The 14457-nt window shown below is 41.1% G+C and overlaps 1 protein-coding gene across 1 annotated transcript in view; it reads left to right on the top strand.

Moving 5' to 3' along the window:
* The first annotated feature begins 670 nt into the window (after positions 1 to 670).
* The window catches only part of gjd1a (gap junction protein delta 1a), a 28544-nt gene continuing 14757 nt past the window's right edge, over positions 671 to 14457 (top strand). Inside the window, exon 1 of the mRNA XM_072675651.1 lies at positions 671 to 1713. Coding sequence (XP_072531752.1) covers positions 1643 to 1713 — 71 coding nt within the window. The 5' untranslated portion in view covers positions 671 to 1642. The remainder of the gene's footprint in view (positions 1714 to 14457) is intronic.

Here is a 14457-nt window from a genome sequence, read left to right as displayed (position 1 = left end):
GCAATATCAATCAAACAGATGCAGTGTTCAATATCATAAAACACAGAAGGGGGGGGGTAGATTGTAAAAATCAGGGAAAGTGATGATATGGTATTTCGTAGCAGGGCAAAAAAAATGATGCTAAATACAGAAATGGGGGAAACAGTGTGTGTATGTGTGTGTGTGTGTGTGTGTGTGTGTGAGAGAGAGAGAGAGAGAGAGAGAGAGAGAGAGAGAGAGAGCATGTTTTTTCCCTGTAATCCGTTTGACAGGAAAAAAACTGTGAGAGAGACAGAGAGAGAGCCATGTGTTTAAAATAGAGAAAGCAACACGCACACATGCACACAGAGTGAGGAATCATCCAACAGTGTGCTATTCATGTTCAGTCTATATATATATATATATATATATATATATATATATATATATATATATATATATATATATATAAGATGAGAGAGAGACATTATATTTAGAACAGATAGGATACACACACACACACACATATATATATATATATATATATATATATATATATATGTGTGTGTGTGTGTGTGTGTGTATATAAAGATGGGGAGGAGATAGAAGAAAGAGGGAGGAAAAGAGTGGCACGCTTACAGAGTGTGACAGCAGAGAGAGAGAGAGAGAGCGCGCCAGCACTCGTGTGAGCAGACGAAAGAGAGAGGAGGAGCTGAGCGGAGGAAGAGGAGAGGAGGAAGAAAGAGGTGTGAGCAGGCTCAGCAGTGCAGCACCACACACGCGCGCGCGCACACTCACACACCGCCGCGTGGAGCGAGTGAAGGAGAGAAGAAGGGAAGGATAGCCGGACAGACAGCGGAGAGGTGAAGCGGTCCCTCTGCTGCGGTCATGGCAACAGCATCCTTGCACATCCGGACGTAACCGAGGCAACCCACTGCTGCTGCTGCTGCTGTAGCTTTAGTGTGTGAAAGTGTGTGTCTGTGCTATGAGATCCAGAAAGCTGCATCGGCGTGTGTGTGTGTGAGTGGTGTGTGTTCGCTGCAACTGATGGACAGAAGGACTCTGCAGTGAGTGTGTGTGTGAGGGTGAGGGAGGAGGGGTCAGATAGGTGCATTGCTGCTGTTGGGGGTGTGCATGTGTCTGTGTGTGCGTGAGGGAAGCGGCAAGACAGGTGCAGTGATGCAAAGAGGAGAGAGAGAAGCTAGAAGAGAAGAAGCAATGGAGAGGCAAAGAAAGCGAGTGTGTGTATGAGACACAGTTAGAGAGAGTTCTGAGGGTGTGAGTGTATGTGTGGATGTGTGTGGATGTGAGACTGTTAGAGTGTAACCTTTGTGACTGTCAGCTTTGTGGCTGCAGAGGCCCACAGAGATAACAATAAAGGAGGGATAGAGGAGGAGAGAGCGAGAGTGTGTGTGTGGTGTGTGAGAGAGTGTGTATGAATGACTTTGTTAGCATTAGCCCTTTTGCTATAGAAGCTGCATTAGCACAAATCCAAGGCAACACACACACACTTGTACGCCTGCACACACCAGGGCCGAGCTGGGGGGCACTCAGGGAGACGTTTGTGCGGTCTCAGGTCAGAGGTCAGAGGTACTGACCCCAGCGTGGGTCGTTGCGGTGGTCGTTCGGCACGGAGGCGCGCAGCAGCAGGAGTGTGTGTGAAGGAGACGGGAGGAAGGCAGCCATGGGGGAGTGGACAATATTGGAAAGACTGCTGGAGGCTGCTGTTCAACAGCACTCCACTATGATCGGCAGGTAGGACCTGAGTATCTGCACACACACACACACATTTTTTTGGTGTATCAAACATATACACATACAAACATATGAACATATAGACTTATCTATGTATTTATTTATCTGTCTATTACACCATGGTGTATCATATATAGACATGCACACATCTCTCTCTCTCTCTCTCTCTCTCTCTCTCTCTCTCTCTCTGAGTGCTGAGGAGCATAGTGCAGAAAAGTCCCCAATGCTCTGCTGACCCAATAACAGCAGATTTCCAAACCTGCTGTTAGAGCTGCAAAGGGGGACCAATTCCATATTAATGCCTATGGATTTAAAATGGGATGTCATAAAAGCTCCTGTTGGTGCAATGTGTCCCAGTACTTTTGCCCATATCTTACCATCTTTATTTTATTTTGTTATTGAATTTCCCTATTATTCTGCATTCAATATCCCATAATGACATACTGAAAACAGAATTTTAGAATTCTTTTTACTAATAAATTAATAATAATTTCTTTTTTTAGAAATTATTGAAAGGAAAAACTAAAATATTGTATCGATTTAATAATCCAGACCCTTTACTTGGTACTTAAGTATATTTGTCAGCAAGTGCTTAGGGTCATTGTCATTGTTGGAAGGTGAACCCCTTCCAAGCTCTCTGGATCAGGTTTTCATTCAGAATATCTCTATACTTTGCTCCATTCAGCTTTTCCTCAACCCTGACCAGTCTCCCTGTCCCAGCCTCTGAAAAATACCCCCACAGCATGATTCTGCCACCACCATGCTTTACTGTAGGGATGGTATTTGGCAGGTGATGCTCAGACTTGAGGCCAACAAAATCAACCTTGGTTTTGTTAGACCGTCTTTAACAGAGAAGAAGCTTCTGCCTAGCCACTCTGCCATAAAGCCCAGATTGGTGGAGTGCTGCAGTGATGGTTGACATTCTGGATGTTTCTCCCATCTGCAAACAGAATCTTTCAAGCTCAGCTCGAGTGACCATTGGGTTTTTGGTTCCCTTATCAACGCCCTTCTCCCCTGATTACTTGGTTTGGTGGGGGAGGGAGACCTAGGCAGGGTCCTGGTTGTTCCAAACTTCCATTTAAGAATTATGAAGTCCATTGTGGTCTTAGAAACCTTCAGTGCTGCGGACATATTTTTTGTATCGTTCTCCAGATCTGTGCCTCCAGATGATCCTGTCTCTGAACTCTACAGGCAGTTATTTTCTCCTCATTGCTTGTTTTTTTTTCTCTGATATGCATTGTCAGCTGTGAGACCTTATATAGACAGGTGTGTGTCTTTCCAAATCATGTCCGACCAATGGAATTTACCACAGGTGGACTTCAATCAAGGTGTAGAAACATCTCAATAATGTTCGAGAGACATGGGATGCCCCCAGAGCTAAATTTCAAGTGTCATAATAAAGGGTCTGAAAACTCAATGCAAAATGTACATTTCTACATTTCTGTTTTCACTTTGTCATTAGGGGGTATTAAGTAAAGACCGATAGGTGAGGCACAAGGCCTCACCATAAAAAAAAAGTGTCTGAAGACTTTCCGAATGCATTGTATTACGCCATTGTATTAGTATATATCACAAACAGAGATACATGCACATTTGTGGATATGAATACTTGTATATCTCTAAATATCATTTTTTCACTTTTTGACTTTGACTATGTGAATCTGGCAGTTGTCCTTTAAATTGAATCAAAATGACATTAATGTTAAATTGACCAATAGAAACACACTCGTTTTACATGCACTTTCATTGTACATCAAGTTTTTCCTAAACCTGTGAAATTGCCATTTTGACATAGGGAGTTTCACATGACATCGGCAATATGCTAAATATGGTACTCATCTTAACCCCTTTCTGCAGGACCCCTGTGTGCCCACTGTTTTCTCACAGATGTTGAAGCAATTTTGCCATTGTTGAATCAACACACGCACTGTTAGATTTAACACCCCCATTGTTGATCTTACACTGGTGCATTTGCTGTGTACCTGATCCGTAAAGATAACAAGATGTCTATTAGAACAAGAACACACACATAGCCACACACCACCCGTTTATTCTCTAATGGAAAACACACACACACACACACACACACACACACTTGCAGAGACATACATCATTCCACACACTATCAAAGCATACATTCTCCAATGAATATACTGCAGTATTACATTCAATCTGGCACTAATGTTCTGTGCATGACTGTCTGTGTGTGTGTGTGTGTGTGTGTGTGAGAGAGAGAGAGAGAGAGAGAGAGAGAGAGAGAGTAATCTATGGGACATATAAAGAATTACACTACTGTAAGAATGTTTATGAACAAAGATGGTACGGGTGCATTTGTGTACTTTTATGGGAATATACTGCGTGTGTGTATGTTGAGGTGATTTATGAAGGCTAGACTGTAATCTTATGTACAGACACTGCGTACGCATTGTGTGTACACAGTGTGTGTGTGTGCAGTGTACGCTGTGTGTCCTCCTACAAACTACAAATTATATGCTGTCAATACTTTCCACAAACACACTGTTTTAATACATTACTGGTTTGGGTTGTGGATGCTGAATAACACAACCCCACCAACACACAGGCACACACACACACACAGGCGCATACACCCACACACACATGCTCTCTCTGCACTGCTGGTTAGTTTAAGAATGAGTTAATTATAAGTAATCAATAAACTGCATTACAGGGATTAAGGATGAGAGAGAGAGAGAGAGAGAGAGAGAGAGAGAGAGAGAGAGAGAGAGAATGAGGGGAGAAGAGAGTGGGAAAGAGAAGAGGCAGAGAGAGAGAGATACTGTAGAAAAGAAAAGAGGTAGACTAAGAGGGAAGAGGGGAGAAGACAGTGGGAAAGAAAGAACTGGTAGAGAGACACTGTAGAGAGGTAGACTGTGAGGAATAGAGAGAGAAAGGGGGACAAGAGAGAGTGGGAACGAGGAAATAGCAAGACAGACAGAGACAACGAGAAAAGAGAGGTGGAGAGGAGAGGAGGTGGCAATGCAGGCTTTTTAAAATTGGTCGATTGATGAGTATTGTCTACCCTAGCAAAGCTCTGTGACACACACACACTCACACGTATATTCTGACAAATGATTCAGATAGATATTTATATACGTACATGAATATGGAAACTGAAATGTTGTGTGTGTGTGTATGTTTGTATGTATTGGTTTTATTAGCCTGAACTCTAGGTAGTTCAAACCAAGGACATTATGTCCCCTCTCTCTCTCTTTCTCTCTCTCTCTCTCTCTTTCTCTCTCTCTCTCTCTCTCTCTCTCTCTCTCTCTCTCTCTCTCTCTCCCTGCCTGTGTGTTTGTGTGTGTTAGTGTATGTGTGCTCACCAAATGCCAAAGCCTTGTATGGATTTCTTTAGAAATAAGTCTGGGCAGCTTAATTGCATAATTACAGTGTGTCTCTGTGAGAGAGAGGAAAAAGCACTATGTTAATGTCATTTTCTATTTAGCAATGTAGCATAATGACATACTAATGACAACATAATGACATCGTAATAATGCAGGACACACACAGGCAGATAGCGGTAGGCTAATCTACTAAAGACGTCCCTGGATGATAAAGTCTAATCCAGAGAACTGCGGTGCAAAATTAAAGGCTACATTGCTAACTATTCCTCTAACCAACACATGACCACATATTCCTCTAACCAACACATGGCCACATATTCCTCTAACCAACCTGACCACCTATTCCTCTAACCAACACATGGCCACATATTCCTCTAACCAACACATGACCACATATTCCTCTAACCAACACATGACCACCTATTCCTCTAACCAACACATGGCCACATATTCCTCTAACCAACACATGACCACCTATTCCTCTAACCAACACATGACCACCTATTCCTCTAACCAACACATGACCACATATTTCTCTAACCAACACATGGCCACATATTCCTCTAACCAACACATGACCACCTATTCCTCTAACCAACACATGGCCACATATTCCTCTAACCAACACATGACCACCTATTCCTCTAACCAACACATGGCCACATATTCCTCTAACCAACACATGACCACCTATTCCTCTAACCAACACATGACCACATATTCCTCTAACCAACACATGACCACCTATTCCTCTTAGTCCATGTTTATAGATAACAGTGTGTCTTACAGTGTCAGAAACCACATAAACACGTCTATTAGTGATTACTAAATAACTCCACACATCATAGGCTGAGGTGCCCAGTTTGTACAGTGCTAATTAGATGCTAACTAAATTTCTATTACTTGTTAGCTACATTAGCTTCGAGAACTAAAGAAGCAAAACTTAAGACACTACACATGTCTTGGCCTGAGTCACTACATTTGGGGTATATGGGGAAACTGTATAACAGAATGTTCAGTGAATGATCACATCTCTGCAGCTAAACAGCACAAATGAAATGTCTGAACGGGTAAACACACACATATCAGGCTGCTAACAAGCTTCCTGACAAGAAGTTGCGGTGAAGCCAAACGGGGAGCGTGAATCGTTTTTTACGTAACACAATCAGCAGAAATACACACAGACAGATGTAAATAGGCTATGTACTGGCACATAGGTGTGGATAAAGCAAACAGAAGAACAGAAGCAGGCAGAAAGAGTTGTATGGGAAATCCCAACGAATTGCTTTCAGATCTTTCGTTCTGCTTTTAATTTCAGAAGAAGGCCTTGATGTTCATTTGGAAGGCACTGAAGTGTATGTGCGTGTGTGTCCTAATCTGTGTTTTCCCCTCGCCTCGTTTCTTTGAGCGATGATCAAGCGTCTGAGGAGCGATAGTGGCAGAGCAGTGGAACGAATAAATGAGTGAATGAAAGAACAGATGAATAAAAGGCCCGCTATCGTTCATCTGCCCCCCACACACACACACATACACACACAGACGCACTTGCAGTTTGTCTGCCAGCAGTGATCTTTAATCGTCCTGACACATACAGCTTCTATTCTTTCTGAGTGTGTGTGTGTGTGTGTGTGTGTGTGTGATGATAAGGTATTTATTGGCTCTAGTCTGCATAAAGGCCTGGAAAATCTGTTAGATTTGTTTATTCTTGTCGGCCAAGGAGGCCAATTGTGTGTGTGTATCTAATTACATCAGACATACAGCATTTATTGGAATCAAGGCCATATTAACCCAGAGACGCTGAGAGTTGTTTCTGTGGTTTTGGTATACCAGTGGGGAACCTTGAGGGCCTTGTAGGCCTTCAGAGAATGACTAATGGTTTCTGGGAATAAATAAATACTGATCTCTAATTTTAGATTAGTTTATTTTTGGTCTGATTTATGGACTGATCCTTGTGTTGTAACTGTAAAAGTACTACAGTGCCAGCCTTATTTATTATCCTTTTGGTGGCAACAGACCTTTTTCTGGGTTAACAGAGCTAAACAAGCTCTCCCATTGGTTGGGACTTCACCAGCACAAATGAAGGCCCACCTATCAAGTTAGGATCTGACAGAGGAATCAACTAGTCACATTCAGATTACACTAACTGGAACGACTTTTTAATAGCAGTCGTGTGAGCAGGTTTCAGTCAGTTGTTAGAAATGGAAAAAAGTGGCAGAAGTTCTCTTTACTTAAAGAGACACTAGCGGGTTTTCTAGAGAAAAAAAATAACAACATCCAAATATCACAAAAAGACTTTTATGCTAGAGATATCGCTAAAACCAAAATCCAAAAAAGAATGATGGAAAAGGGTTTCTCTAGTGTGGCCATGCCTGGAATAAACGGTAATACTGTTCATAATGCATATAATTATTTTTTTGTGAATATGAAATATTTTGTTTATGCCCCACATTTGTGTACCAGTTCCCACTAATATTAAAGGCTCTGTATGTGATTCTGGAGCATAACGGTTGATATTTGAACTCAACAGTCAAACAAACACTCCCTTCAGTACTCCTTCAGAAGCTTTGCCCCCCAAATCTTTATGGCCATAAAACCTTTCACAAATGTTGTACGATCAAACACCATGATATAACGTTAGAGAGAGAGAGCAACATCATGGCCAGCACTTAGCTTTAGCTGGGTAAACATTAGCTAAGTTGTGGGTTAGGAAACTGTTGCTACAATTTCTGCTTCTAAGCAAAACAGTTTGTAAATGGGACAGAACAAAACACTGAGAAACTGCAAAATTAGGACCCCATCCCTTTTCATGCCTTTCAACATTTGCAGGTCTCTCCACCATCCAAGTGCCTGACTAATATTTACATGGGTCTTCTCCCTTGCCTGATCTAAGAAATTTTTGTTCAGCAGATATTTTCCTTTTTGGCAGTTTCCTAGCCATTTTTCCTTTACAATGTGTGTAGTTCGTAAAGCATAGCACATGCCCCTCCCCTTCCCCCGCCCTGTGCACGAGCACTAGCACTCCCTGTGGCTGATTGGCTGGACTACTGCAGTGAGGTTTAACCTAAGCCACTTTGCTTGTTTCCCCATTTACAGATCCAGGGCTGAGAACGAACTCTTTTTTCAAGCACGCAAACAGACCAGAGAGCTAGCGAACCACGAGGAAGCATTTGCTGAATTGTGCAAAAAGTGTATTGGATTGAAATCGTTTACAGCACCTTTAATGTGTGTGTGGGTGTATGTGTCTGTAATAGATATCTGTGCACTCGTTTTAGTCTGTCAATATATATTCACTGCTGAGTCACAACACTGTAATCTATAGGGTTTCTTGAGTGTGTGTGAGTGTGTATGCGTGCGCATGTTAATAAGAAAGACAAAGATGCATAAATCAGAGAATTTGCTTATACGGGCATGTTTGTGCAGCAGTGTGTGTGAGCCAAATGCTTGCGTGTGTGACTTACAGTGTTTAATTAAGTGTGTGTGCGCACTATATTCATCTGAACAGCATGCAGTTTAACCTTAGGGGATGTATGGATGTGTGTGCGTGTGTGTGTGCTGCTAGAAGCATTGTATCTACATTAAAACAGATGACCTATCTGTTTTCCTACTAGTGTGTACTAGTTATTTTTATTAGCTTGCAAGTTATCATTTTTACAGATGCAACACAGATGCATCTACAGAAAATAACATTTAACTTTAATAAAAAGAGAATGTATATGTATTATCTGGGTCTATATATATATATCACAATGTTATGGCTAAATGGTATATATATATATACCATATACCAGATCTGACCAGATGAGACATGTACTCCGCAAGACCTCTGATGTCCTGTAAATTGCGATGTGGGGCCTCCATTGTTCAGACTTGTTCGTTCAGCACATCCCACAGATGCTCGCTCGCATTGAGATCTAGGGAATTTGGAGGCCATTTTAACACCTTTAAGTCTTTGTTATGTTCCTCAAACCAATCCTGAATATCATGTGTGGTGAGGCAGGATGCATTATCCTGCTGAGGGATGCTACTGCCATTAGCAAATATTGTTGTCCTACAGATCTGCAGCAGTGCTTAGGTAGGTGCTATGTGTAAAGAAACACCAGGACCCAAGATATCTGAGCAGAACATTGCCCAGTGCATCACACTACCTCCCGTGGCTTGCCTTCTTCCCATAGTCCATCCTGGTACCTCTACCCCAGGTGGAGAATGCACTCCCACCGAGATGTCCAGATGATGTAAAGGAAAATAATGTGTGATTTATCAAACCAAGCCACCTCCTTACATTTCTCTGTGGTTTATTTCTGATGCTGACATGCTTATTTTATGTTGTGTCTGTGGCGGATACTCATGGGCAATCTGACCGGTCTTCGGCTATGCAGCACCATACTCATAAAGCTGTGATGCACTGAGTATTCAGACACCCTTCTATCATAGCCAGCAGTTTGTTCTACAGTAGCTCTTGGTGGGATCTGACCAGAGTCTTGTGCACCCATGACCCTGTTCTCGTTTCCCTGGCATTAGGGTCATAGTTGCTGGTTCATTGGTCTTTCCTCAGACCATTTTTGGTAGGTACTGACCACTGCAAGACCTGCCTGATGTTTTGGAGATGCTCTGACTCATTCGTCCAGCCATCACAATTTACTCTTGTTAAAGTGGCTGAGATTGTCATGCTTTTCCATTTTTCCTGCTTCCAACACATCTTGAAGAAGTTGAAAAACTGACTATTCTACCAGTCTTATGCAAAGGTTTGGGAATGTTGAATGACATATTTTGATGACTTTATAAATAATAATATTAATATAATAATATTAATAATTCATCTACTTCAATTTCATTGCTGGGCCAGATGTGCAAATGCACTCACACACAGCTTGTATAGTCACAGTAGAAGAAGTGAAGTATTTCCAATAGAATAGGACTGTGGTGATCATTCAACACCCTGACCCCACTAATGCTCTTGTTGCTGAATGCAATCAAATCCTCACAGCAATGCTCACAAATCTCTGAACAGTTCAAACAGTTATTCCAATACTCCAACCTTAAAACTCAGGACTGAAATGTACCTCTTTACACTGTAAGAAAAAAAGACACTGTGCAGGTACCCCCCCCCCCCCTTCCCACACACACACACACACAGCTACAAACAATAGAAATGTACTATCAAAGGTACAACATGGCCCTTAAATCACACTCTAAGCAAAAAGGGACTGACTCATAACAATAGTGGAGCTGTTTTTGAAGGTCCTATAAGGGACAATTTTAGCATCCATGGGGCTCTTTGAGTTGTCATGTTTCTATATAGAGACATTCCCTTTACTAAAGAACTTAAAAAAAGAAACAAATACAATTTCCAACCCCATTTTAGTCGTTCCCACCCACTACATATGACTCCCCTTATCCCACAGTGCTACCAGTGTTGGAAGGGCGAATGTCTCATGACCATTTGCAACCTCTCGTTATCCATTACAAATAAACAGGATGTTTTTTTTTTTTTGGATTGATATGCAGTGTGTCTGTAATGTGAAAGGAGCTGGCGTGAAAGCTGCTGTAGGATGAAAACTATGATGAATGTAAACAGAGCTTAGTTTCTGTGTCTGGTTCCAATTGAACTGGGGAGTGAACTGCATTTTGAACACATTCCCTCATTTATTTGGAAAAAGCAAGGAAATTATGTTTCTCACAAGACCAAAAAAAATCATGTTTATTTGTGCTTATATATTCCTTTATATTCATACAGTTTAACAGACAATAACACACCTAGTGTCATGATAAAGAGCTTTAAACAATGGTTCTGACTGACCGTAGGCTTTATTAATATTGTACTGTATTAATCTCCAAAGACGCTCAGAGAAAGAATGAAGCTCCTCTAGGGTCAGCCTGAGTAAATTTAGAAACATTATACCTCAGTCCGTCTGCACCATTCACAATTCCCATACCAACCCCCCCCCCCCCCCCCTCCCCAACCCCAAACACACGCACACACACACACACACACACACACACATGCACACATAGTAAATGCAGGGGGGAATCCTGATTGGATTTTAGGGTCTGCATATGATTGTGATGATGAAAGTTGAGATTGAGCCAGTGGGATCTTGTGATTTGAGAATGTAATCCAATCCACAAGCCAGAATCCACTTGGACATGTTTGCCTAATGTATCCCGCGTCAGCTGTCAGTCGTGATAATGTTATGGATGATCGATGTATCTATTTTTTTATCTATCTACAAAATCCACGTTTGGAAAAGTCAGCCCCCCTTCCACCATTACGAATTTGGTATCTGTCTGATATTTATTGCAGAGTTACAGCAATAATTTGTCCAAAAATCTAAAGTAGTGGATCAGCAAAGAAGTGTTTAAGGTCTTTCTCCTTTAGTTCTGATGTTTAGGCTGCTGTATCTAACATGTAATTGGAACAGATAATGCTAGGTTAGCATGATGCCAGCTACTTGCCTTAATCATCACACACTCCTTGAACCGTATGGACTAATCTCTAATAGACGTTATCTATAAAGATAGGCTAAAGTGCATTAGCATAGCTAAAACAGTAGAAGTAGCATCTTCACTAGTATGTAGCATCACCAGAATCTAAGCAAGAATATTAGCTGTATTTTGGTTTAATTGTATAAATAAATGATTGAGGCAAGTGTATGAGGGTGTTTCCATTGGGATGCTATTTAGCCCTTACATTAGCCCTTACTGCCTAATAGTGAGTATAGGTCCCGCCTCTGATGGTGTCCTGTGGCATCTGACACCAAGGTGTTAGCAACAGATGCTTTAAGCCCTGTAAGTTACAGCAATGGACCTTGGGTGCCCATGACCCTGTCCCTGGTTTGCCAGTTGTCCTTTCTTGGACCACTTCTGGTAACTGCTGGGAACACCCCACAAGACCTGCCTGATGTTTTGGAGATGCTCTGACCCAGTTGCCTAGCCAATCAAAATGTGGCCCTTGTACAAGTTTCTCAGATTCTTCTGCTTGTCCATTTTCCCTGCCTTTAACATACCTCCTGACTGTCCACTTGCTGCCTAATATATCCCACATCACCTGTCAGTGGTAAAAATGTTATGGCTGATCAGTGTATCTATTTTTTTTATTTTGCAATGCTTCATTGCTAATCGTGGCTTAATCGAGTAACAGGGTTGAGTTTTTAGCAATGAGTCAGCAAATAAACAAAATGCATTAGCATCAATGCTAATGGTACGAGGACAATAAAAACATTCAGATGATGCATCTTAAAACACATGCTTATAAATATATAATTTATTCATTTGCGCTTTACTTCAGGAATATAGGTACTTTAGGTTTGTAATTTCAAATTGATCAAAAAAAAGGTGGTGCAGGCTTGAGCCTTTGAATAGATTCAAACATTAATGTAAAAATAATATGATATATTAGCTAGTGTAGCAAGTGTAGCAACAGTAAGCTGTAAAAGACACTTGACTTATGTTTAAAGCACCCTGTACCTTCAGATTACATGTATTACAAATGTAATATCCATATCCATAAAGGTTTAGGTGTACAGTTTACACTGCGCTAATTGGTGGGGTACAGATTCAGTGTTAAGGGTAAGAGGGGTATACTGGCCAAACAATCGCTTTAAAGGAGAGATGTTTCAGCGCACAGCTACCATCAGTCAAATGTTCTCTGCGTGGTGTATTTCCTGGAACTGATTGATTTCTGCGAGCTCTGGTTCAAGGAAAGACTGATGTGGATCTGGACTTAAGTGGACAGATGTATGTGTGTAAGGGCACTAGAAAAAAGAGAGAGAGAGAGAAAGGGAGAGACAAATGAGGGAAGACTGCAGCTTTATTTTCGGGTCAGCCCCCTTTCGGAGTTGGAGCCAGTCAGGACGAGGAATTTGTGTCATTGCACACAAACACACACAAAGAACGCATAAGAGGAGACATAAGAAGGAAGAGTGCATGTGAGAAAAACAAGCTATTGATTGAGAGCAGAAATCAGTAGCTCAGAAATAAACCAGTGTGTGAATCTAATTTAAAGGTAAAGCTTCAGAAAACAAACTGAACCAATATGATTGATCACTGATTCAAATCACAATCGATCAGGCAAGGCATGTTTGACACCTGCAGTTTGCTTCTTTAATTTTAAACATCTTTTAAATTATACACATTTTATATTATACATATCTCTTCACACTTACATCACTTTTACAAAACTGGTTCTTCTGTGGTTCTTCTGTGGTTCTTCTTCCATTCCTGGACTTTGAAGTCCTTGGTAGATGCAACACTACATTGCCTATGAATTACATCAGCTGTTCTCTTCATTTCCAGAGAACCCTTTGTAGAAACGGTAGTTCTCAGACTGTAGGTTATAGGCTCTTTTATTGTGCCACAAATTTTCAAAGAATTAAAGATATATATTTTTGGTATATATTTTGGTATTACCTCGATTAAATAAAATTCCATTTCGATTAACAGTGCTACAGCAGTATGAGTGTGTAAGTCACATCTAGTCACATCTGCCTTGGTTCATCTCATTTTGTGAGAGCATATGTGTCTAAGGGAAAATGTGTGTGTGTGTGTGTGTGTGTGTGTGTGTGTGTGTGTGTGTGTGTGTATGTGAGAGCGTATAAGGACAGGGGTCTCCAGAGTGATTGCTAGTCTGCAGGAATGAAGCTCCACCTCCCTGTCTGTCTGTTTGTCCTTTAATACACATGTTCAGCTTGTCATGCGTGTGTGTGTGTGTCTGTGTGTGTGTGTCCATGTGTGTTAAAATGTGCAGTAACTGTAAGTGCTTCAGGCAAACAGACGCAAGTCAGTGTCCTAATCAGACAAACTGAAAGCCACTGAAGATGCTATCACACAAAATATTAAATATATTATGACAGGTCAGTGATGTCATCATTTAAATGCACTCTTATCTTTTGGATCTCTTTGTATGGAACCCCCTATCCTCTCACAATCTGCCTTTAAAAAATGTAGCATCTTTTTTTTTCTAGCTAAGAAATTAACAAACTCAATGGGTACAGTTGCACAGTCACATACAGTAGAGTAGTTTGTTTTAGACTAACACAAACTCATTAATATTAGAATAAATAATAAATAACCCTGACTTTAGATCTGGACCTTAAGTTCAGTAGCTTACACCTCATTAACCTAACCCTGACCTTAACCCTCTTGTTATGTTGCAGGTCAAATTGACCTGGTTTCACAGTTAGAAAATATACTGGAAAAATATTTGTAATTATTGTTGGAGCACAACACTTTTTCTACTGGCCCTAATTAGTATAATGAACATGTAAATGGAAAATGACTGATTTAATGTGTTTGCCACCCCCTCCCCTAACTCTTTGTATCACACACACACACACACACACACTGTTTGTGTCAAGATTAAATAGGGTAAATAAGAAAGATTTGA

This window comes from Salminus brasiliensis, chromosome 1, assembly GCF_030463535.1.
Source record: "Salminus brasiliensis chromosome 1, fSalBra1.hap2, whole genome shotgun sequence".
NCBI classification, from domain to species: domain Eukaryota; kingdom Metazoa; phylum Chordata; class Actinopteri; order Characiformes; family Bryconidae; genus Salminus; species Salminus brasiliensis.
This window is presented reverse-complemented; position numbering and strand designations above follow the sequence as displayed.